Raw genomic sequence first — 24,587 nt, forward strand, 5'->3', positions numbered from 1 at the left:
GCAGTTATCACTATTATACCAAAACCTAATAAGTATCCTATATAGGTCTCCAATTATCGGCCAATATCTCTACTAAATGTAGATTACAAAATATTTGCAAAAATCCTATCTAACCATCTGCGTTTAATCACTGGTTCTGCTATTCATCCCAATCGAGTTGGGTTTATGCCAGGGAGATTAATCACCGACAATGCCTGCTTGTTTTGCCCCTACCTGTGTTAAGCAGCTAGTGTGGTATTATTACTGCACTGGGTAGTTTTAATGTGCAGTAGCCATTAGCACAGGTCCATGCTAACGTCTACCATGTGGTAAAACTTGAACTAGTTGTTTAACACAGCTTAGTAAAAGGACCCCTTATTCAGCTAGAGCTTTATCATCTAGAATAAAAGAGATAGAGCCTTAATAGTTGAATAAAATGTATCAACAGCTTCAAAACACTTAACTCCAATACTCCCCAACCTACCCTTGTTCAGGATAGCCTTATCCCATGCTAATTGAGCTAGTCAGTGATGAGCAAGCCCCCATTAGACAGATCCACAGCATTATCATGACATTGACCTCAGCGAGACCCACAGTGATGCAGGGCCATGCCCTAACTCATGGCGGTATTGCACACGAGTATACCCCCATTGCATTCTTCCAGTTAAGTTTGAACTGAATATTCAATGCCGTCACCGGAAACAGCCCGACATTGAATATCCAGGCTCAGCGCTGACTACAGGAGGCAGCCCAGCTACTTCCCACGGTCTGAATATCAGCCCCAATGTCTTTAAATTTAGCTTTCCAATAGACCGATTCAGGGTTGCTCTTCCAGAAGTATCTGATGGTCAATCATGCAGCATGAAGACAATGCACAATCTAACATTTTCAGAAGCCACATTTTCATTGTTCCTTTTCTCTAACACTCATGGCTTTCTAAGAGGGGTAGTAGCTACTAATGAACACTAAGGATTTTGTAAAATAGGTGAGACTCAGTCAGTGTATTTGGTAATTTAAAATGTAAGACGTTCAAATACCTTATCCCTTTTCTGGGCCAAGTCAAACAGCAAAACTTTAAAGTGACAAATGTTTTTCAGATGAACTTACTAATAAATGTCATATGATATATATGTTAAATGATCATCTCTATAGTTTCCCATGCACCAAGGAAGCCTATCCCACTGAGTTTGGTAATATGTTTGTTTATTTTGGTGTCTTTGCAGAAAAATATTTGTAAAGCCTTTTAATTGAGCCTCATGACAAAGGATTTACTTTACATAGGCTGTGCAAGCCATGGTTAATTTAGCCCGTAATGTTTACTGAAGAAAGCAAGTCACATTTGCCAAGTCTTAGGCAGAATGGCCTTTAGTGAATGAAAGGGAGTCTGAATGCTTCATCACATACATTCTTTCTAATCCTCCACCCTTCAAAATGCCGTCAACCTTAGCAACTAGTACTGTAACAAGCAAGAATTAGCCATCAAACCAGTTCATTGTTACCTTCCCTGAATGCTCAACAAACAAGAGCTGAAATGTCCTTTCATTTAATTAAACTTACATACGGGGAACATTAATTTTTTTTTGTTTTACTTGGAGAATGAAAAAATGAAGTGCTTCAGATTTGAATTCCTATTCACACACTCTGAATGATAATTGGTCTGCTTATTTCTTAGAGGCAAGATACTGTAGGCTCCTTAATTAACGAATGGAGTTGGTTAGCTGCCATGTACAAACTCTCACTCCTTTTTCTTCTCTTCAGCAGATTTTTCTAACGCATGCCAAAACTTCCATCATGCAGTTTTGGGGCCACAATTGACTCCTTTTCAATTTGCACCCGGTATTTCAGCTGTAGCCCAAAGAAGCTGATTTAATTTCTGTAACAGCGCATACAGAAAGTCCTTGTGTGAAATGCCACCCTATGTTATATAATAATGAGATGCAAAACAGACAAATGTATGTAGAGCAGCTCATTACTATGTAAATTTGGTAGCACAGCTTGCTATGTACATCATGTGCACCTCACAAGTCATGATATTGCTAGTAAAATAATTCTGGCTGAAAGCTGGGCTTATATGACCACCTGGGAGCATTAGGCCTCCAACTCATGGCCCAATGCTCCAAGACAATTTCTTAAAGAGGCTGTCACCCTACACAGTAGTAAGTAGTGATCAGAGGAACCCCCCACCCAACTGAAATACTCTCCGCCAACCCATGCCTCTATCAGCGGGACATGTTTATCCACTCCTGCTCTAGCTGAGATAATATTTAACCATCTCTCTGACCTCACATGCAACTTTCTTCAAATCAATCACCTTACTTTCTAATTCTTCCTACTTTCTTACTCATCTATATGTTACAACTTTGCCTTACCCTTCACTACCAATTATAATGTTCTAGTACATATTGTGTTGTCATTGCAAGTAGTATACCATGCCATACTTTGCATTGTTGTTTGAATATTTTTACTGCTCTAATTGCCTCCTGCTCATGTTTGATCTATTCTTACTGTACACCGCCTTGAGTGAATTCCTTCAAAAAGGCAGTAAATAAATCCTAATAAATAAATAAATAAATAAATAAATAAATAACAATCCCACAGATTCCCTCACAGGCTTTCTGATTCTGATGTACCTGAAAAAGTTGTCTCCATGCCAGTATCTCTTCATATTCTCTTTTAGCCTTCTTTAGCAATGCTTTGCATCTAGCTTGACAGTGTTTATGTTGCTTCTTTCTTTCCCATTTGAAATCACTCAAAACAAATAAAAGGCCTGGACCTTGGAGATAGTAGACACTCAACTGTTCAAAATTCACGGTTTTGCTTGTTTATATTCCAAGCTCATTCTTTCACTTTTTAATTTTTTTTGATATATAATAAGGGAAAGGATCTCAGACACCGGTAGTGCAAATATTCAATTTCAAAACTGTAGCTCAGTCCGGTTCCAGTTTCATTCATCGGTCCTGCAAACCCCTCATATTTTTGATGATGACCAAAATGTTCAAACAGAAAACCAAAAGGCAAAAACACATGCTTTTATCTTTTTCAAAAGAAACCAAAGGGGCCCATTTCATCCATTCAATTGTGCTTCAGGGACAAATGATTCTGTGCATATCCCCCTTACACTACTGCAGTGCAGCCTGATTGAAATCACCTATTATTATCATGTTGCCCGATTTGCCAGCTTTCCTAATTTCTGTAAGCATGTCTTTATCTGTCTATTTGTTTTGCCTTGGTGGTCGTTAGTACAGCCCTACCAGTAAACTCCTTCCCTTCCTACATGGGATTTCTATACACAATAATTCCATGCTATCTGTTTCATGTAGAATGTTTATTTTGTTTGACTCAATCAGGGGCGTATCTGAGATTCGGCGGTAGGGGGGGCAGGGGCTAGAGTGAGGGGGCACATTATAGCCCCCCCCACCGCCGTCAACCCCCCCCCACCACCGTCAACCCCCCCACCGTCGTCAACCCCCCCCACTGCCGTTAACACTCCCTCCCTCCCCCGCCTACCGCCGTCACCTACCCCGAAGTCCGCTTCCTCCGGCTTTTTAAAATATTGCTTCAGCTGGCAGGGGACCCCAACCCCCCGCCAGCCCAGCCGCGATCTTTAACTTTTTCATCCTCGTCATGCAGTGCGCTGTGAAAGCTGCATGCATCTTTAGATCCAGTTGGATGGAGTCTGTCTGACGTCGCAGCACGTTGACGTTACATCTCATCTTATTTTATAGGCTTCTAACCAGGGCCGGTCTTAGCAAGTGCGGGGCCCTATGCAGACCAATTTGGTGGGGCCCCATCCTAGCCCCACCCACCCTAGCCCTGCCCCCACCCTAGCTCCACCCCATTGATAAAATTATTCAATTTTTAGAACATTTTTTTATTTATGAAATTTCAAATAAAGACAAATGAAGCTAAACTTGTACAAAAAAACTGATTGAAATAATAAGCACAATGCTATCATGAAACCTCCCCTCCCCAGAAATTATTCAGTTCAAGTCCACTACAATTAGTAGTTCCAATTCTCATAACAAAGGAGAATAAAGGAAAATATTAAGAAAAGATCCAGTACTTTCAAATTCCCCTATTACTGTGTAACCCATCAAACCAGAGAGGCAAGTTGCCACATCAGTTACTAAATAGTTTGAACTGATTGTACCTACTTTATATAAGATTTTGCTACTTCATGATTTCCATTCTCAGATTTTAGCTTAGTAATCTTTTCTTCCTGTGGTTGCAGTCTAGCTTCCAAATGATTAATTCGAGGTGTCATATCATTAATTACTGGAAGCAGTGTTTTAGCTAAATCTGCTATTGCCATCCAAATTTTTATCAGGAGAAATATCTGCAGATCTATGCGAAAATAACCCAGATATGTTAGAAACAGCCTCTTCCAAGCCAGAAGATCTTACTTGCTCAGCTTCTCCAGCAACTAATGTTGTTGGGCCAAATTCCTCTCAGGGAGGCAGACATTTCCAACCCTTGCACCGTCCGCAAGCGTCGTTAGATGAGAGAGACACTTCTCCTGATCTCTTGCCTGCATGGAATCCACTTTCGATTTGGTATAAGTGCACAACTGTTGGCGTCAGCAACAATGGCTCACCTCACGTCCTCACCACTTCCGACCAGGCTCCAGCTTTTCCTGCTCAGTGATTCCCGCCCTCGCGTCCGGAAACAGGACATTGAGCGGGAAGCCGGAGCCTGAAGGTGAGCCGTTGCACTGCAACTGTCTGTTGTCACTGTCGGGGGCAGGGCCGTCGCTGCCTGGGCTGGCTCGCTGGCATCACTCAGTCGCCGGGCTCCGGGGGACTCGGGAGCTGACGGCGGGCTCAGCGGGCCCAAGCCGGGGGTGGGTGCAGCGCCGGAGGTGACGGGAGCGGAGCGGCCGAGCTGCGGGAATGGGGATCATTTCAGGTGACTAAGGCGAGCAGTGGCGGAGGTCGGAGCGGAGGCACGAGTGAGGCAGAGTTGAGGTGTGCTGCGTGGGGCCCACTTTGGCGCGCTGTGCGGGGCCCCCTTAGGAGCGGGGCCCTATGCGGTTGCCTTGGTCGCCTCTGCCTAAGACTGGCCCTGCTTCTAACATCTACAAGCTGCTTTGAAGTTGATGGGATAATTTGCATTCTTTACTCTGTTTTCCCATTAAACACACCATTGAAACCTCTCCATTGGGATTCCCTAAAGATCCTGTTTCAATAGTATCCTTCAAGGATACTCCAGACTGAACCATGCGCTCTTGGGTGACTGTCGTCTCCCCTCACCCCCATTTTAGTTTAAAAGCTACTTTATCTCCTTTTAAAATGTTAGCACCAGCAGCCTGGTTCCATCCTGGAAAAGGTAGAGTATATCCTTTTGGAACAGGCTCCCTCTTTCCCAGAATGTTGCCCAGTTCACAAATCTAAATCCCTCATCCCTGCATCATCATCTCAACCACACATTGAAACTTCAGATCAGAGCTCTGCCTGCCTCTTGGGCCCTGCAGATGGAACAGGAAGCATTTCTGAAAATGATACCCTGGAGGATTTAGATTTCAGCTTTCTACCTAAGAGCCCAAATGTGGGTTCCAGAGAACCTCCCTTCCACATTTTCCTATGTCATTGGTACCCACATCTACCAAGACAGCTGGCTCCTCTCCAGCACTATCTAAAATCCTATCTAGGTGACATGCAAGGTCTGCCACCTTCGCACCAGGTAGGCAAGTGACCTGGTGATCCTCCCGTCCACCAGTCACCCAGCTATCTACATGCCTAATGATCGAATCACCAACTACAACAGCTGTCCTAACCCTTCTCTCCTGGGCAGAAGCTTCTGGAGACACATCCTCAGTGCAAGAGGATATTGCATTCTCTGGTGGGCACCAGTTGTTCCTTTGGGTTGATGGCAGCAGTCCCCGAGAGCTCTATTCCTGGGATGCACTCTAGATTGAACACTTTTGTAGGTCTGTTCATGGAGTAGTGTGTGCAGGCTGGGTGAGAGACTGGCTGAAGGTGTGCCTTTAGAAACAGATGGTATGGTGTTGTTGAGGACGTATAAGCAAGAGCCTAAATGCAAGCTTTCTATCCTCCACTACACCAGCTCTAAAACACTCATGCTAGGCACTTGTGAACAGATAGAGACAAAGGTCCATAGATGAGCTTTTAGCCCCCAGAACAGAGTAGGAGCACATTAAAGCAGAAAGATCTATGCACTCCAGTCCCAGAAGACATGAGTCTCAGAGGAATCCAAATATAACTGGCAGCTTTAGGTTATTGTGCTGAAAGCTATGCCCAGGGCCGTGCCAATGGTCTGTGGCGCCCCCCTGCAGCTGATCAGTTGGCGCCCCCCCCCCCCCGCAGACGAACAGTTGTACGCCCCCCCCCCCCCCCCCGTGAAGGTGATCGCTGCCCTCCTGCTCCCTGGGCCATATTCCAACTGCCCGCCCTCTTCTCCCCCCCAAGATCCCTTTTAAATTTAACTCTGGCAGCGAACGAAGGCACAGCGTCAGTGAAGGAGGTGGCACTCCCGACGTCTCTAGTCTTCCCTTCGCTCAATGTCCCGCCTTCTTCTGACGCCATTTCCTTTCAGGCCTACTCATTTCATTATGCAATCATATGACAAGCAAGGACTTACCAAATAGACACCTCTCCTTATTTTGTCACTCCTTGAACTCTGAACAAGCGGCAGTTCGCCTCAGGCGGGCCTTCTCTCACTGTGTCCCGCCCTCACGGAAATAGGAAGTCACATCAGAGGAGTGCGGGACATAGTGAGGGAAGGCCTGCCCGAGGTGATCTGCCGCTTTCACAGAGAAGGTGCTGTGCTGCTGCTTTAGAGATTTTTTTTATTATTGCAGGGGGTCGGACAGCAGACAGAAGGGAGCCGAGGGGAGGCAGGTGGAGACGGGACTGGGAGCAGGAGAGGGCAAGAGACTCCGGTGCTGGGCCCTCCTTGGTGGCCCGGGCCTGGGGAATTTTACTCCCCTGCCCCCCCTCTCAGCGGCCCTGTTCCTATCACTCATTAGGGAAATAGCAATAGGTCCTGACTCTTTGTAGCATAGCTCTCAGAACCTGACAAAAGCAACTGAAGAATGTTTGTGACATCACAGCCATAATGATGGGTATCTTTTGGAAAGGATGGCAGGCCTAGATGAAATGCCCATGGCAGCTATACAAGTCCCAGTATGGTGTGAGAATGGCTAGGAGTGGAGGAGTGGCCTAGTGGTTAGGGTGGTGGACTCTGGTCCTGGGGAACTGAGGAACTGAGTTTGATTCTCACTTCAGGCACAGCCCCTTGTGACTGTGGGCAAGTCACTTAACCCTCCGTTGCCCCAGGTACACATAAGTACCTGTATATGTAAGCTGCATTGAGCTTTCCATGAGTGGGAAAGTGCGGGGTACAAATGTAACTAAAAAAAAAAAAAGTCTGCAAGCTCAGTTGAAACCTACTCAGCACCTCATCCTCAGGAAGTTCTAGCAGGGTGATCCTGGAACTAAAGATTTGCTTTCACCTCTGACTCTCTACTCTCCATTAGATCTGTTGAGGCACTAGCTGTCTACCCCTATCCAGCTAGAAGAGGTGACTGAATAGCTAGGGGTGGCTTATGCTCCTGTTGTTGTGCCAGCTGGTTTATAGCTGTAGCCAAAACATCCTGCAGCACTCAGATATCCTTTAAGAATACAACCATTTTATAGCACTTTTCATCTAACCCAAATGTCCCTGCCTTAGGTCACATTTGGGTTAGATAAAAAGTGCAAAGATACAGATGAAGCTCATAATAATTTAACTACATCTCAAAAAGTGTTTAAAGTGCCTATTTGATTCCTGCATCTGTATTATATTTCTTGTTTACGCAAGCCGATTATGGTCACTATAAAGTGCGATGTTGCCACTAACACATGTTGCGCTTTGTTGCCACCAACCCCACCTATAACATGCTGGAATGCCATTTGACTTATTTCCATAAAATTACCATCTCATTTGTGCTAAAATTCAAATAAAGCATGGCATGTTGGGATAACAAGTGGTGTGTTGATATACACTTTACAAATGAAATACAGTGCTATAATAATGGAATTTGCTTAATGCGGTTTAGTAACTCTACCTATTAGGATTGTAATTCTTCTTGGTACAGGGAAATACCTACTGTACCTAAATTTAAGTCCCCTTGAGCTTGGATTTGAAAAAGCATATAATAAAACCCAAATCCAATCAAGGTTTAGCTCCATTAATAGCTAAATAAGCATGTGGAGCATGGTTCATGTAAGTCTTTCTAATCCCACTATGTATGTATGTCGTTGAATGTATGACTGCATTGCCTGTGGGTTGCTGGGTGTGTATTTTTATGTGTGAATGTGTGTAGGCTGTGGTCTGTGTTTGCGTTAGTGAAGCTCTTTGTGTGGCAGCATTAGGATATATGTATAAATGGTTTGTGGGGTGGTGGGACAGTTGCAGGGGTTATTTTTTTGGAATAGGGTAGTTTTCTTGATGGTAAAACAGTTGTGGGAGTAGTTTTTAGGAGTGGAGCAGTTAGGGTTTGTGGGTGAGAGTAGTTTTCAAGGTGGCGGGGCAGTGGTAGGGGGTATTTTGGGGAGTGGGGCAGTTTATGGGGTAGGGGGCAGTTGTGTGGGTACAGGCAGCTTGTAGAGGATAGTCTTGTGTGATCGGGCTGTTTACAGTGAATAGATTTTGGTAGGGCAATTGTAGGGGGTAGAGGTAGTTATAGTTGTTGGGGCGTTTTTTGGGGGGTGGTGGGGAAGTTCTGGAGAGTAGTACTTTGAGATGGAGATAATACAGAACAATGAGAGACAGTTTGAAAGAAGAAATTGTTTAACTGTTATCTTTCACTGAATGTACATTTCTATACTACAGGAGCTGAAACTCCTTTTCCCAGAAATGCACTGGGCCTTTTTTTTTTTGGGGGGGGGGGGGGGGGGGAGGGGAAGCCCTCGGTCTGATTTGATCAATTTTTTAAAACTGCTTTTACCCACAAGCCAAGTTTCATCCCATTCTGCAAAATTTTCTGTGCTACAGAAGATGGAACTTCTGCTTTCATAGAAACACATTGGGACATTTTTTTGGGGGGGAGGGGGCAGGGAGGGGCTTATTTTTCTGGAACCCTCAGTTCAATTTGACCGATTTTGGAACTTGATGTGTCTTTTTAGTTTTTATCAGTTTTACTCACATGCCAAGTTTCATCCCATTCCATTCAATTTTCTATGCTTACAGCAGCTGAAACTCCTGCTTCTACAGAAATATATTGGGCCATTATTTTAGGGAGGGGTCCTTATTCTTTAGAACCCCCAGTTTGATTTGGCCCATTTTAGAGCTTTATGTGTCTTTTTATCAGTTTTCTCATATGCTAAGTTTCATCCCATTCTGTTAAATTTTCTACGACAGAATCTGCAACTTCTGCTCCCATAGAATGCATTGGACCAATATGGGGGAGGGGGGGAAGCTTATTTCTTAGGAACCCCCAGTAATTAAACTTGATGTAGTTTTTCTGACATGCCAAGTTTCATCACATTCCATTAATTTTGGGAGAGTTATTTTGGCCCCAGACAGGCAGAGAAACAGAAGGACAGATATTGTCAACTCCTTTTGTATAATTCTTTCCAACTTCCGTTGCATTGGAAGGAATGAAAAAAATTGACAAAAGTAAAAGGGATACAAATATGCCAGAGAGCAAAATTATAGAAAATACTGACATGAAGTTCTCATGTTAGCCACAAAAGGAAAGGAATGAAGAGAAGATGCAAGCAGAAATCTAGAGGAAAAAGGCAAATAAAAAAAATAGTACAGTATAATGATGATTACAGTAGCTGAGCAAGGACAGAACTACAAGAAACTCACAAATTAAAAAGGTCTGCTTTTACAATAACCGCCAGCCAACTTTTTCTAATGGTGAGTTTGACAGTTTTGTTGAGGTGTAAAGGATCATTGTTGCGTGCTGCTTGGTAGCTCATCTCTAGCTGCCAAGTATCTTTAAGCGCCTTCTTTAAAAAAGATTGTTAGTGTTCTTCTTTTGGAAAATCTGACTTGAAACTGATACACTCTAATGGCTGAACTTATCCATTCACTGGATAAACTGATTTCACTGCCTCTGCTGTTGAGCAGCAGTTAGGTGTGCCCTGCAGATAAGGAACCCGATTTTAATACCACTTTACCAGCAGACTGCTTGAAAAAGTGTGCCCAGCCAGGCAAGTGCTGTCACTTGGCCAGATATGAGGGCTGTCTTTTAAAGCAGTGTCAGTGTTCCTTAACCCTTGAACTACCAAGCTTTTTTGGAACATGCACTACCAGGGGGGGGGGGGGGGGGGTGCTTACCACCACCACCCCCATATTTTTGTGGCTTTATTAATTATTGGTCCCATGTGATATACTATTTGAAAGCTATTCAGAAACTAAATTAAACAGTCAACAAAGCTGGTTTCCTAGCACTGAATGGAATAATAAATTTGAAACAATCTGGCTTATTTTCAAAAGAGAAGGGCACCCATCTTTCAACACAAATCGGGAGATGGGTGTCCTTCTCCCAGGGTCGCCCAAATTGGCATAATTGAAAGCCGATTTTGGGCGTCCCAAACTGCTTTCCGTCGCGGGGACAACCAAAGTTCACAGGGGCATGTCGGAAGCATAGCATAGCATAGCATAGCATAGCATAGCATGTCGGAAGCATAGCGGGACTGGGGCGTGCTTAACACATGGGCGTCCTCGGCCAATAATGGAAAAAAGAAGGGCGTCCCTAGCGAGCACTTGGCCGACTTTACTTGGTCCATTTTTTCTTGCGACCAAGCCTCAAAAAAGGGGGGATGGGCCTGGGTCCGCCTGCCTGAAGTGCACTGCACCCACTAAAAACTGCTCCAGGGACTTGCATACTGCTGTGATGGAGCTGGGTATGATATTTGAGGCTGGCATAGAGGCTGGAAAAAAATGTTTTTTAAATTTTGTTTTGGGGTGGGAGGGGGTTGGTGACCACTGGGGGAGTAAGGGGAGGTCATCCCCGATTCCCTCCGGTGGTCATCTGGTCAGTTCGGGCACCCTTTCGAGGCTCGGTCGTGAAAAAAAAGGGACCAAGTAAAGTCGGCCAAATGCTCGTCCGGGATGCCCTTTTTTCCATTATTGGCTAAGGACGCCCATCTCTTAACCACGCCCCCGTTCCACCTTCGCTATGCTGCTGACACGCCCCGTGAACTTTGGTCGTCCCCGCGACAGAAAGCAGTTGAGGACGCCCAAAATCGGCTTTCGATTATGCCGATTTGGGCGACCCTGAGAGAAGGACGCCCATCTCCCGATTTGTGTCGAAAGATGGGCGCCCTTCTCTTTCGATTATGCCCCTGACAGTCTCTTGTGTCAATTTCGTTACAACTTTCTTTGCCATTCTTACCACAGGTTTCAAGGTTGTCCTCTATCTCTGAGACATCCTCACTCGTCAAATAATCACTGCTATTAGAATCAGTGACTTCGGCATCACGGCATTGTCAGCTAAAAGAATTTCTAAGGCCTGTTAGCAGAAAAATGCTTATTACAACCATGTGCTGAGCCATGTTTACAATAAATTGACCTCCAATGTGTCACATCTTCCAAGATAAATAAGTACACTCACTAAATCAGGAGAAGAAATAGAACATCATGTTGCTTCTATTAATGAAGCAAGGGACAACTTCAGACCAAAGCAGAAATGTTTAGCGGCAGGCATCATGACTTGTTCTTGCGGGATGGTTGTAACTTTAATACCAAGCATGCTACATTTCTATACAGCTGCATTATGTGTAAAAATGCATTCCCTACAGATGCCTAAAGGTATTTATGGCAATTGTGATAGGCAAAAAATTCTAGCAAAAAAAAAAAAAAAATCAAGGAGAGTGGTGGTATTATGTCAGCAGACTGAACTGTTATCCTGATTTTGTCCACTGCGCTTAGAAGTTGTTTAACATTGCTATATGATGTTACTGGAAACACTGCAGGGCAAAAAGAGCACAATGGGCCTCCAAGAATAGGTTGACAATCAAAGTTTTTTGAAGAACCCTGTTAGAATATCAATGAAATGCTTTGATGTCCCCATGCATACCCCCACCCTCCCACTCTGTCAGACTGTCAAAGTAATGCTTTGATGTTTCTCTCATATATACTATCTGCTACCACATTTGTTTATTGCCGATCTGCCGAAGAAGGGCAACCTTCGAAAGCTAATCAAGAAATGTATTAAGTTATGTCCAATAAAAAAGGTATCATCTTATTTTCTTTTCCATGTTTTATTTTGTTTGATTTCTATTTATAAACTTTGAAGAACCCGAAATGGGCGTGTTTCAGCAGAACACCTGCATCAGGGGTTGTCAAAGTCAGTAATACAGTCTGGATAATATCCTCTGTTCTGTCAATACCAGCGAGCAGTGCCATCACATATAAAGGTAAGAGCAATGTAGCCAATTCTCTCAACTGAGGAAAAAACACACTGCTAAGGCTCTGTATTGAGGCGATAGGTGAGTAGTCTATCTCACAGCAGCAAAAGAAAACCAATGATTGCAAGGTGAGCATTTAAAAGAGTTGCCAAGCGTGGTGGCGTTGCCTGTGTCGGATCTTTCAATAGGATTTGGCTGTCAATCCACTCTTGGAGGTCCATTGTGCTCTTTTTGCTCGGTTTCGTTTCCTATGCTTTGGATTCTCTCTCTCTCCTGTTGGAGACATCGCTATTCTTCTTCAATCATTTCATAATAAGTACTGTATTTTCGACAGTGCTGAGTAATAACCAGCAGCACCCTCATAACTGACAAATTCATTTCCTGCATCTCTCCTGGTTACATTTTTCCAAAGCTAATTATGCTGGCAATAGTTAATAAACACTGAACTGGGTAAGAATGGAGAAAGAACAACCTTATTGCTAAAATATAACACCAGAGTCTCACGCAAAGGCTGAGAGAAGAAAAATATTTTGCAATTTTCCTCAAGTAGGAGCATTATCCTTTACCAACAAGTACAGCATGGAGATGAGCTGTTTCACTGGGAAAATGTAGTTACTGTTACAATTCAAGAGTGTATTTATTTATTTATTTTGTTCTTTGAGTTAATTTAATTTTAGTCAGATGAAAATAATAAACCAAAAGTACAACAAATTGCAAAGAGCAACAATACAACGGGGGGTTATTTGAGTACTTCACGGCAAAAGTGGGCCATGTCCACTTTTTGCATTATTTCAATTATGCACTGATTCACAGCTTAATAAATGCATAGATGAAATAATGCTAAAAGTGGACATGGCCTGCTTTTGCTCTGAAGGATTTGATATACAATCTTTATGTTGTACAACTAAAACAGTTTACACTTATTATATGAATGTACTTTTCTCTGCTCCTAGAAGCCTTATTCATAATTTCCAAGTGGAAATAGCAGCATGTACATATATATAGTAGACTATACAAAAAAATAATTGATAGAGGATTTAACCAATGTCATTGTACCTCTTCTCAATTGCCATCAACATTCAAAATCTGTACTAGCTAAGTGTAGAAAATATAGAGCAACCAAATATGATTACTGCAGGGGGAAAAAGCTTCAGAACCTAACCTTCACTTTTTTATAGTGACAGGACTCCAAGGGGGTCATATCACTGGCATAAAACCCCCACAATTTGAATCATTAAAGGGTTCTTTTACTAAGCTGCAGGAAAAAGGGCCCAGCAGTAGTGGTGGGGACCATTTTTCCTGCACACAAGGGCCCTACTTACTGCAGCAGGTAAAATAGCTGCCCCCCCCCCCCCAAATGGCCATACGGTAAGATAACTCTTACCGCATGGCCATATAGCAGGGAGCATGCAGCAATGTCTGATTACTGCCGCTCTACAAAAAAAAAAAAATTTAGCAGAGTGCCAGAAATGGTGTGCACTCGAGCTGGAAATACTGCCAGCAGCTGTGTTGGACCAGTGGTAGTTCTGGGATAGCGTGCAGTAAGCCTGCGCTGGATTTTCCGTAGCTTTGTAAAAGGGCCCCTCAAATTCTGTGGAATGCTAATTTCCTGGTGAACCTACTATAATGGTGACTCATAAACAAGTCAGTGACTTAACTTTTAATCAAAATATGCTTTGCTGTAGACCCCAATGACCAGGGCTTTTTTGAGGGGGTACTAATGGCACCTTTTCCACTGTCTGCTAAAATTGACCTATGGACCCCAAGTTTTAATGAAAGAGCTCAGGCTCTACACACCAACTCTGCCTTGTCCTAGATTCTGTGACTGGTTGCAGGGGGCCTTGATCACCCCACCCCTGAAGGGTGGCCTAGCATTTGAGTACCAGCACATTTTTTGCTAGAAAAAACACACTGCCAATGACTGTGGCCAAAGTTTCACCTACGGCTTTTTCAAGGTGTCTCAGATCAAATCAGTTCTCTTGCACTATTGTTTTGCAGCATCACCAGGTCCCAAATAAATGTAGAACTGGCCCTTAAGTATCTCTTAAAGAAGATAGGCAAACGGTCTCCTCAGATTTGTTTATAATCTAAATGGATCCTTTAGAATCAAAATGGAGTCTGCTTGCCAAGGGAATAGCCTCAGGCAGGCCAGGACTGCCTAGGCCCATCTATTTTTGTTTCAGGCCCTTCCAGCACAAATCACGTAGCTGGCAAGACTCCCCATGTCCCACTGGCTGAAGAAATCTGGAGCTGCTCTAAGTCAGGTAAAGTGCAGCAGTCAGCAATGGCAGGTTGAGCTGCTGATACCAGTACCACGAGCATGCTCAGTTCATGCAGGAGAACTGAGAATACACCAATGCTGGCATTAGTGAGTCAAGTTGCCGCCACTGACTTCTGCACTTACAGAGTTGGGGCAGCTCTGGATTCTTCAGCTGGTGGGGCTTGGGGATCCCTGCTGGCTAAGCTATTTTTAATTCATTTCTGGGCGGGAGGGAACAGCAAAAGGGGAGGCAGTAGAAATACGGTGCCTAGTGTCCATCAATATTAACCATTCCCCCCTCCCCCCACAAAATGGTTCTGGCTACCCTACTGCCACTCCCAATGACCTCTTGTTGTCCAGAGGCCTGGCTCAGAAGAAAAAGGGGTAAAAATGATCAGGCTTAGAGACAGAATGAAAGGAAAAAAAATCATACATAGCTAGGTACTGACTAAGTTTGTGTGTCTGAAATAAACGTTAGGCTCTGTGGTGCACAGCAGACATACTCCATAGCAAACAGCTTAACAGAAAATTAGCTGGAAAAAAACCCCCACTGCCAACATTACTGTTACTTTATCTGTCTTCTGATGCTTTTGAGTCTTCCTACTAATATTGATGTTACTTTGCTCCTTTCTTAGGGCTCCTTTTACTAAGGTGTACTAATGGATTTAGTGTGTGCTAAATATTAAAGATGCCCATTTTATTTCTATGGGCTTCTTAGCATTTGGCGCACTAACAGGCAGATGATCAAAAGCAAACGCCGGCGCTAGAGGCTGTTAGCGCCATACTAGCGCCGGCGTTTGCTACCGCCCATGATCAGAGCCCTCGAGCGTGTGAAACGAGCTCGAGGGCTCTTAGCGCAAGTAGCATGCAAATGCATGCTAAACAGGGCTCTTAGTGCAAGTAGCATGCAAATGCATGCTAATCAGTGCTTAACACATTCATCCCCAATGATCAGCAACCAGCGCGCCAAAGATTGGGTCGCTGGCTGCGACAAACCCTACGCCAGCTCTGAGCTGGCATTAGGGTTTGCAGATCATTGGGGAGGAATGGTGAGCCCTGTCCAAAGACGTCTTTCTCATAGAAAAATCCAATTTTGGACGTCCTTAACTGCCCATTGCAGAAACATCCAAAATTTGGATGTCCTCTACTGCCCCATCACAGAAACGTCCAAATTTTGGACGTCCTCAACTGCCCCGTCGCTATACCTCCAGCACCCCCTTGAAATTTGGCCATCCCTGCAACAGGGCAGTTGAGGACGTCCATCTTCCGATTTAAAGATGGGCATCCTTCTCTTTTCATTGGTCTCCAGCCCAGACCTGTCAAACAAGTGCGGGAGGATTGTGCTGAGCGCATGATCAGGCACAATTCTCCCGCACTTCTACCCCATGATCAGACATAATTGCGCTGCTTAAATTTGCAAGCATTATCTCTGATCATAAGTCTAATAGCGCCCCGTGCTGTTCCAGCGCTATTTTAGAGCGCTGTTTGGAACAGCGCAGGGCTTTTGATCATCTGCCTGTAAATCCATTAGCACACCTTAGTAAAAGGAGCAGTTAGCATCTTAGGTTCTTCCTCCCAATGTGGTTACCACTTTACTGCTTTCCTGCTGGCCTTAGTGAATGCCTGCTAATGTTAATGATGATGTGCCCAACTCCTGAGGCCTTGGAGTCTACCTGCCTATACTGCTCTCTCAGTGCCTTGGTGTTTTCTTGCAAATGTTTTTGCAAGTTTACTCATTTCCTGATAATTTGGGGTCTTCCTGCCAATGTTTGTGTTGCTTTGCCCCCCTCCCTATCCTCAAAAAGGATGGAGTCAGTCCAAAGGGCAGCTACTGAAATGGCCACTGGTCTTCAATATAAAGCATATGGGGACAAATGTAAAGATCTCCATAAGTATAATTTGGAAGAAAAACAGGAGAGGGGAGATATGATGGAGATATTTAAATACATCAGTGGAATAAAAGTATGGAAAGCAAGTGGTAAAAGAATAGCCTCAGGAGTAATCTAAGGAAATACTTCTTCACTGAAAGAGTAGTGAATTCATGAAATGGCCTCCCAGGTGATGGTGGAGATGAAGGGAGAGGAGAGGGGTAGTAGGAGGTATGGATGGGCAGGTTTGATAGGCAATATGGTCTTTATCTGCCATCATTTTCTCTGTTTCTATGTTTTCCCCAGTACCTTGGGGTCTTCATTCCACTGTTTATGCCACTTTGCCTTGTTCACAGTGGCTCGGAGCTTTTATGCCACTGTTAGTGCCCATTGCCCCTTTTTTGATCCTGTGTGATTTTTATGCCAGAAATTTTTAAGCCAGCGTCATTCAAAGTGGATGAAAAACCCAACTGTTACAGTATAAAACTGCTTATTCCACTGCCTTTAATAGAAAAGAGTGAAACATATAAAACTATTCCCCTCCCTCAGTATTATTTAATAGATTAGTAATATCAATCCAAGATATGGTGCAATATTTAGGTGTGAAGGTTATTCAGTGTGGTTTTTTTCAAACTTTGTTGCTTGTAGATCACATATTTTTGTACATATATTTCATTTAAGGTTGGTTGTTCAGTCTTCACTGTCATCATATGAATGAGTTAGTGTTTAATAGAAAGTCTATTTGTTCTTTCCTATTTGCAATTGGCGTTCCTTTATGGCGGTATATTAAATTTAATAAATGATATGTTGATTACTATAACATCTGGTATCTGGGATTGTCTGATTCAACAATCGAACTACTGCAGCAAGTGCAGAATGCAGCAGTATGAGATAAGCAGTATAAAATGTTTTGTACTTTTTTGGGATCTTGCCAGGTATTTGTGACCTGGATTGGCCACTGTTGGAAACAGGATGCTGGGCATGATGGACCTTTGGTCTTTCCCAGTATGGCAATACTTATGTACTTATGAGTAATTACTGGGTTAAGGAGGAATGAAAACATAAACCCTGTCCTTCTGAAGCTCCCTGGCTCCCAGTTAAACATTGTTTTTAAATGCCTGCTTTTGTTTTTCAAACTCTTATATTCTACCTGGTAAATACTCAGCTGGCAGTGGCCAGCATGTTTTTAAAACACTGACCATTGCCAGCCAAGTTAGACATGGATCTTCAATGCTGGACCATGCCCAGGCACTGACACTGAATGTCCGATATGACCAGATTACTGTTGGCTGTCTGAATTAATGCGGGTCCTGGTTGAATATCGGCTGGGACCTGCATACGTGGATCTGTGAATTTCTTCCATGCCCCACTGACATCAGCCATCTCCTGACTCCTCCCCACTGACATTAGCCCACTCCCAAACTCTACTGTCAACATCACTCTCTATCCCAACCCCCCCCCCCCCACCATCAGCCCCCCTCTTGTCATCAGATTCTCCCTCTGAAAACTCTCCACACCCACCACCTGTAGTCCCCTTCCTATAGCCTACCGTATTATCCATGGTGAGCCAATGGGATAGCCTGGGTGGAGGGATCCCCACTCACTTCTGCCCTTGGCGGCTCAATCTAAAAGAATGGCTACTATGAGCTCTAGCAGTAGTCTTGTGGTACTACCGCTAGAGGTCAGGCTTCCGAAGTGAAACTACTGCTAGAGCTCATGGCAGCCATTTTTAGGATGGGGCTGCTAGGGGCAAGAGCGAGTGGGAATTGCTCCTGCCTAGGCTACCCCACTGGATCAACTGGGATGATAGGATAGGCTCTGGGAGGAAGGTGGACTACAGGTGGGTAAGTGAAGGAGGATTCTAGAGTTCCAAAGTGGGGATCCTGATGTTGATGTGTGTGTGTGTGTGTGTGTGTGGAAATTCAGAAGGGGGACTGATGTCAGCGGGGGGGGGGGGGGGGGGGGTTGTGTGGGGGGACTAAAGTTAGTAGGGGGAGTTGGAAGGGGAACTGATGTTTGCGAGGGGGTTTGGAGGTGGATGAGAGGTAGGGGAATGCATCTTCAGCTATGTTTGTGCCAGCCAATATTCAGTTCCAGCACCTGTAAAGCTAAGTGGCAATAGTTAGGACAGCTATTTAAGTGATCCTATTTGGGTACAGTATATTTTTTGCTATTCCTGAAGGGCTCATCATACAATATTAGGAGGTTATGATGTGATATCTACCTGGGATCTTTTATGTTAATTTCACTGCAGTGTCCATGAGGCTCTGCTGAGATGTCTACGTGGCCAGTCTAGTAGGTCTGCTGGCCCCCAGACATCCCAATGATTTGATTTTGTGCATTTTTCCCGTGAATGTTTTTTGTTTGAAAATGGCCCTTTAAGACCTGAGAAGAATCCAAGATGGTGGCAGTAACAGCTGGGTGAATGCATCGTGGTGTGAGTTGATGGAGAAAAATTATTTTCCTGTGCCAATAAGAAAAAGAAGGGGGTGGTTAAGAGCGCCCCTCCGCATTTCGGGAGCCACCCCCAAACCAACAACTCATCACCATTTGGAGAAGTGAGCCCTGTTGAAAAGCATGAGGATGGAGAATTGGCTTCTCTAGGGTTGGAAATAACTCTCTTGCCCCCAGTGTCCTTCATGCCTCTGTGTCCGGCGATTGAGCAGCCATCAGTTCAATGTGCAGAGCAGACTGACGACAGAAGTGCTGCCGGTATCTCTGCAAAGGAGGGAGTTGCTGATTGTGTTAAGCTCCCGGAAGGAACATCAGCTGGAGTGGGTGTCTGTTCACTTTCTCCTCCAGAGGTAATGCTTGAAACTATCTGGAAACTCTTATAAAAATTAGATTCTGTAACTAGTAATACTTCTAACGAGGTTAAGGTTCTGGGGCAGAAGATAGAAGACTTGACAAAAGCTGTAGAGCAAATTAAGATTGAATTATCATCCCAAATTGATCATGTACAAGATGACATGAAAACTTTGCAGTTTCTATGTTCTGTAATGAAACATAACTTAGTGAACCATAGGAAACTGGAGAATATTGAGAATTATAATCGTAGGCTGAACCTAAGGTTCTTAAATGTTCTATAGTCCCCTGGAATGTTGATATAAGAATTACCTAAGTACAGTTTTAAAATACTCCCCTGAAGCTATTCTTCAAGTTAACAAAATGTATAATACCTATACAGAAATCTCTGGGAAAAATGGAGAATGGATGGAACTAAGGCATTCAGCTAGATGTGGAAAATATTTCAGCCATCTTGGATACATTGTTGGCATCTCTGGTTTTTGAACAAGATTTGAATGCTATTTTGAGACTATATTTTAGACATTCGACAAAACTATTTTATGGTACACATATTTGGATTTACCCTGATGTACCAAAATCTAGTCAAGAGAGAGGGAAAGAATTTTTGGTTTTGAGGAAAGAGACCAGAGATCTTGGTGCCACTTTCTATTGGCTTACCCATGTAAATGCATGGTTAAATTTGGAGGGACTAAATATGTCTTCTTTGCATCAGAACAATTGAGGAGTTTTCTAGATATGATGAAGATCATTTGAGTGTCAGCTTTGGATTTTATTAGTAATTAAGTGTGTTTGTGGGGGGTGGGGGGGTGGGGGGGTTGGGGGGGGGGGTTAACTGTTAAGCTTTATGTTTCTATGTATCCAATTTTCTTTTTTGCTTTCTCCTGGCCTGGGGATTCTCCTTCTTATTAGTAGTGGTCTAAGGAAGATTTAAATTTATTTTTTTCTTTAAATAAGATTTATGAAATATTTTTGATCTGTGTTTTTGAAACAAGAGTTATTCTTGTGAATGTATAATAGATAATTATAAACAACTAAATAAATAAATAAGAAAATGGCCCTTTAAGAAAAATGCACAGAGCACAAGAACATCTACAATAGGGCAATTTTTAAACCAAAGATGCTTTTCTGGTTCGAAAATGACCGTGATTGGCACTGGACTTTCGGATGTTTTTTGCAAAATGGCCAAAATAGGATTTGGACATCATATTGAAAATGCCCCTCTTTATGAATGTATAACTGTAATCCACTTAGCAGCATGGTGATAGGTGGAATATACAAAAAAATTAATGCATTAATGTAATTGCCTTGACAATCTTTCAAATTTGAGTCCAGATGGGACAAACGTTATTACAGAAAAATAGCATATGTGGTAAGGTATCTATATCTAAATGACAAGACTGGCAATCTTTAGTAGAAGGTAAACTAGCTCTAAACATTTTCCAGTAGGACCATACTGCTCAGCAACAGAAACAAACCCCCCAGTTTACAAAGCCGCGCTTTGAATGGGCTGTCGGCATTGCCGCGAGGCTTTGTAAACAGGGGGAAAGATTAAAGACTGTGGGGATCTTGTGAAAAAGTGAAATGTATTACATTTCAGACAAAATCTTTCCTAATATATTTCACATTCATTGGGCTTTAAGATCGGTCCCCCATACCTTCTGCACTTCCACTATTGAATTTTTCTTCAAAGCAGTTAAAAACTTGTAAAACTATGATGCAGAAGAACCAGAAGCGTAAACTCTCACACATGTGTTAATAATACAAGGGCCAATAATCAACCTGTGACAGTGTCTTTAAATCGCTGACTACTGCAATTAAAATAACAGTGGATACGCAGTGCTGGTATCTGAATGCCAGCTGGCCCTGGTTCTGTGCAGGAGTAACCTAGTGGTCAGTGCAGTGGACTTTGATCCTGAGGAACTGGGTTTGATTCCCACTGCAGCTCCTTGTGACTTTGGGCAAGTCACTTAACCCTCCATTGCCCCAGGTATAAATAAGTACCTGAACACACTGTGCTGGGATTTGTAGTATGGAGTGTTGCCATGATTTGGGTTTCTACCAGGTACTTGTGACCTGGCTTGGCCACTGTTTGGAAAACAAGATAAGGGCTAGCTGGGCCATTGGTCTGACCCAGTATGGCTACTCTTATGACTATCCTGTTTCACTGCTAACTGGCAGTGCTATCCGATTAGTGGGCACATTCAGATAAAATTAGGGCAGACTTTTGCTTATCTGGTTAGCGAGCTGGATATGGCAGCTAACTGGATAACTGCCGACTCCACCCACATTCTGCCCATGGATAACTCTGGCACTGTCTGAATAGTACTGCGGAGGTCACAGGACATATTCAGATGCACTATTTGGTTAATGCTACTGAATTTTCCTCACAGCGGCACCAATCTGGTTGGCTGTGCCTGAACTGAACTATCATGATCAGCCCAACACTACCCCTTCCAATCCTGTAAAAAAGCCCCATAACATTGGACATATACTTTGTAATATTAAATTCTGTTTTATATACAGATGCGCAACAAAGACTGTTTACAAAAGCTTCTTACTTACTAAATGGGCTATTTGAACATGTCATACCCTCCCTGGAGGTAAAATTATATGCTAATGCAGTGGTCCAAAAATCTGGTCCTGGAGGCACCCCTGCCTGTCAGGTTTTCAGGATACCCACAATGAATATTCATGAGAGAGATATGTATGCAGTGGAGGCAGTGCATGCAAATCTTTCTCATGAATATTCATTGTGGATATCTTGAAAACCTGACTGGCTGGGGTGCCTCAAGGACCAGATTTGGGAACCACTGTGCTAAAGGTTCTTTCGATTTGTGTGACATCAAGACTTAGTCATGTTTTGCCCTGACTGTAGCTGCTCTTTGTTGCATCCTAGAAGGTGCACCCTTGATAACTAGTTTGCCTGATGGTTAAGCCAGCCCTGCTTTCACCCTCCTCCAAGGGTCTGATATTCAAACTTTGGCCCCGATGCACAAAAGTTGCCTTTAAACACCATGTACTTTTACATCCGCAGTTGAACTTAACGTTTTTGAAACAGTGACTGATGCTCAAAGGAAATCACATGCAAATGAGATACACAGAAATTCTGCAAGCGACTCAGTAGGGAAAGCACCTAGCACATGTGCAGAACAGTCTTACAGGAGTTTGTCCATGTTCTGTGCTTTGGGTATCTTGATTGGTTGGACATAGTTTATCTGAAGCATTTCTTAGAGTTCTACATTGCATGGAAATAGGGGGCTTGCAACAAGGACGTTTAAAAACAGATGACAGCATGAGCCTATCTGGCCCATTATGTGGGCCGAAGACAGTAGGCGGAGCTAGCTGCCATATCAACTATAATGGCAGTAGCTACAATGAGGAGAATTAAAACCTCCTTGGGTGGAGACCAGCTTCAGCCTTGTGACATCATGCCATCTCCTGTCATTAAACCTCCTTAGCTTGCACACACCAATGCTTGCAATTAAACAATTTAACTGACAAAAGTTCAGCCTTCAGACTTTGTGGTTTGTTTTTCATTTTAATTCTTGCTTGTGTCTTGGGATTTTTGTTGCTGATCAAAAACAGAAAGGAAAAAAAAAGAAAAGAAAACAGGCTTTGAAAATATTTCTAATCTATCTCCTGTACAAATAAGGCAAGTAATGATGATATAACATAAGATAGTTAGATGTTAATTAGTTGCTACTTACTGAGGCAACAGAACAGTGATCCGATTCCCCTTTTTCAAAGAGAATAATGTCCTTGATGAACACAGCTATGGCTCTCATTATGAAGGACATGAAAAGGTGCATGTGGATGTAATTTCGGGTACAGTGCAGCTTTCTGTTGGAGAAAGAATAGAAGAAACCTAGTTCCCGAATTTCAAAATTTACTGCCAGAGGAAAAAAGGCAATCAGAGAGGGAAGGAAGCAATATATTTTAGGATAGAAATAATTTAAATGCAGGCTTGATATCAGTTACGCTTTCTTCATTAATCTTGCGAGGATTAACTGATTTATACCTTTAGCCATGGTTTTCTAAGGCGTCCTTTTACTAAGGTGCACTGAAAAATGGCTTGCGATAGTGTAGGTATGGGTTTTGGGCGCGCATCGATCCATTTTTCAGTGCGCCTGTAAAAAAGGCCTTTTTAAAATTTTTGCCAAAGATGGACGTGCGGCAAAATCCAAATTGTCATGTATCCATTTTGAGTCTGTGACCTTACCACCAGCCATTGACCTAGCGGTAAAGATTCACCTAGTAACCGGGCGGTAATGACCTAAACGTGTCAAATGCCACTTGGCGCATGTCTGATACGTGTGTCCAAATTTTTCGGACATGTGTATCGGATGCATGCCAAAAATGAAATTAGCGCCGGGTGGTAACTCCATTTTGGCGTGTGTTGGGCATGCATAGACACTTCCACGGCTTAGTAAAAGGGCCCCTAAGTGACTTGCAGCCTTTGGTTTTTGCATCCTAAAGTCAGGATTTTTAAAACCTTGACATGCATTAGAACTTGGGCTAGTTAGAGAAGAAGCACACTCCACATCCAGCTATCAACTTGCCCATTTCATGATTCTATTTCCCTGGTCTTTTCGTCTTTGTCCCAATGCATTTTAAGGCTGATATGCAAAATCATTTGTCCAGGTAACTTAGGGAGTTGCCTGAACAAAATGATGGTTTTCAAATTTTGATCCATAGACCACTTATGTTTGAGCCAGACAACCCAATATCTGGTCAAAGATCAAATGCAAAAATTTAGGTGAGGTAAGAAGTAGCATTCCAGGGCTGGAACTCACAGTTAACCAGACAGCAATGATATTCAGCCACTACCTAGTCATCCTTATCCATTTATCTTGGTTGCATATCTAGTGGGCCTATGATAAATGGATAAAGATATCCATTTATTTTCTTTCTTAAACTTGCCCAGGGACTAGCCAAGCTCTTCTTTACCTTCCTTAACCCTTTAAAATGGACAAAATGCCCCCACACCATAGTTGTGCCATTCCCTACTTCAGTGGCCTGAGAACCAGGGGAATTAGGTTTGATTCCCACTGCAGCTCCTTGTGACTCTGAGCAAGTCACTTAACCCTCCATTGCCTCTCATATGAAATAAGTACCTATATATAATATGTAAGCTGCTTTGATTATTTATTTTATTATTTATTATTTATTGTATTTGTACCCCACATTTTCCCACCTTTTTGCAGGCTCAATGTGGCTTACAGAGTATGGAAAAGAAAACGTCGTTACATGATTTGAAGACAAAAAACAAAGACAATCAATCATAGGCTGAGGTGAAAGAGGCATTCAGAT

At 43.2% G+C, this 24,587-nt stretch overlaps 1 protein-coding gene across 1 annotated transcript in view; it reads right to left on the reverse strand.

Moving 5' to 3' along the window:
* The window catches only part of VIPR1 (vasoactive intestinal peptide receptor 1), a 598,917-nt gene that overhangs the window by 128,673 nt on the left and 445,657 nt on the right, over positions 1–24,587 (reverse strand). Inside the window, exon 6 of the mRNA XM_030197713.1 lies at positions 22,985–23,117. Within this exon, the coding sequence (XP_030053573.1) occupies positions 22,985–23,117 (133 nt within the window). The remainder of the gene's footprint in view (positions 1–22,984; positions 23,118–24,587) is intronic.

Source organism: Microcaecilia unicolor, chromosome 1, assembly GCF_901765095.1.
Source record: "Microcaecilia unicolor chromosome 1, aMicUni1.1, whole genome shotgun sequence".
In the NCBI taxonomy this organism is placed as follows: Eukaryota; Metazoa; Chordata; class Amphibia; order Gymnophiona; family Siphonopidae; genus Microcaecilia; species Microcaecilia unicolor.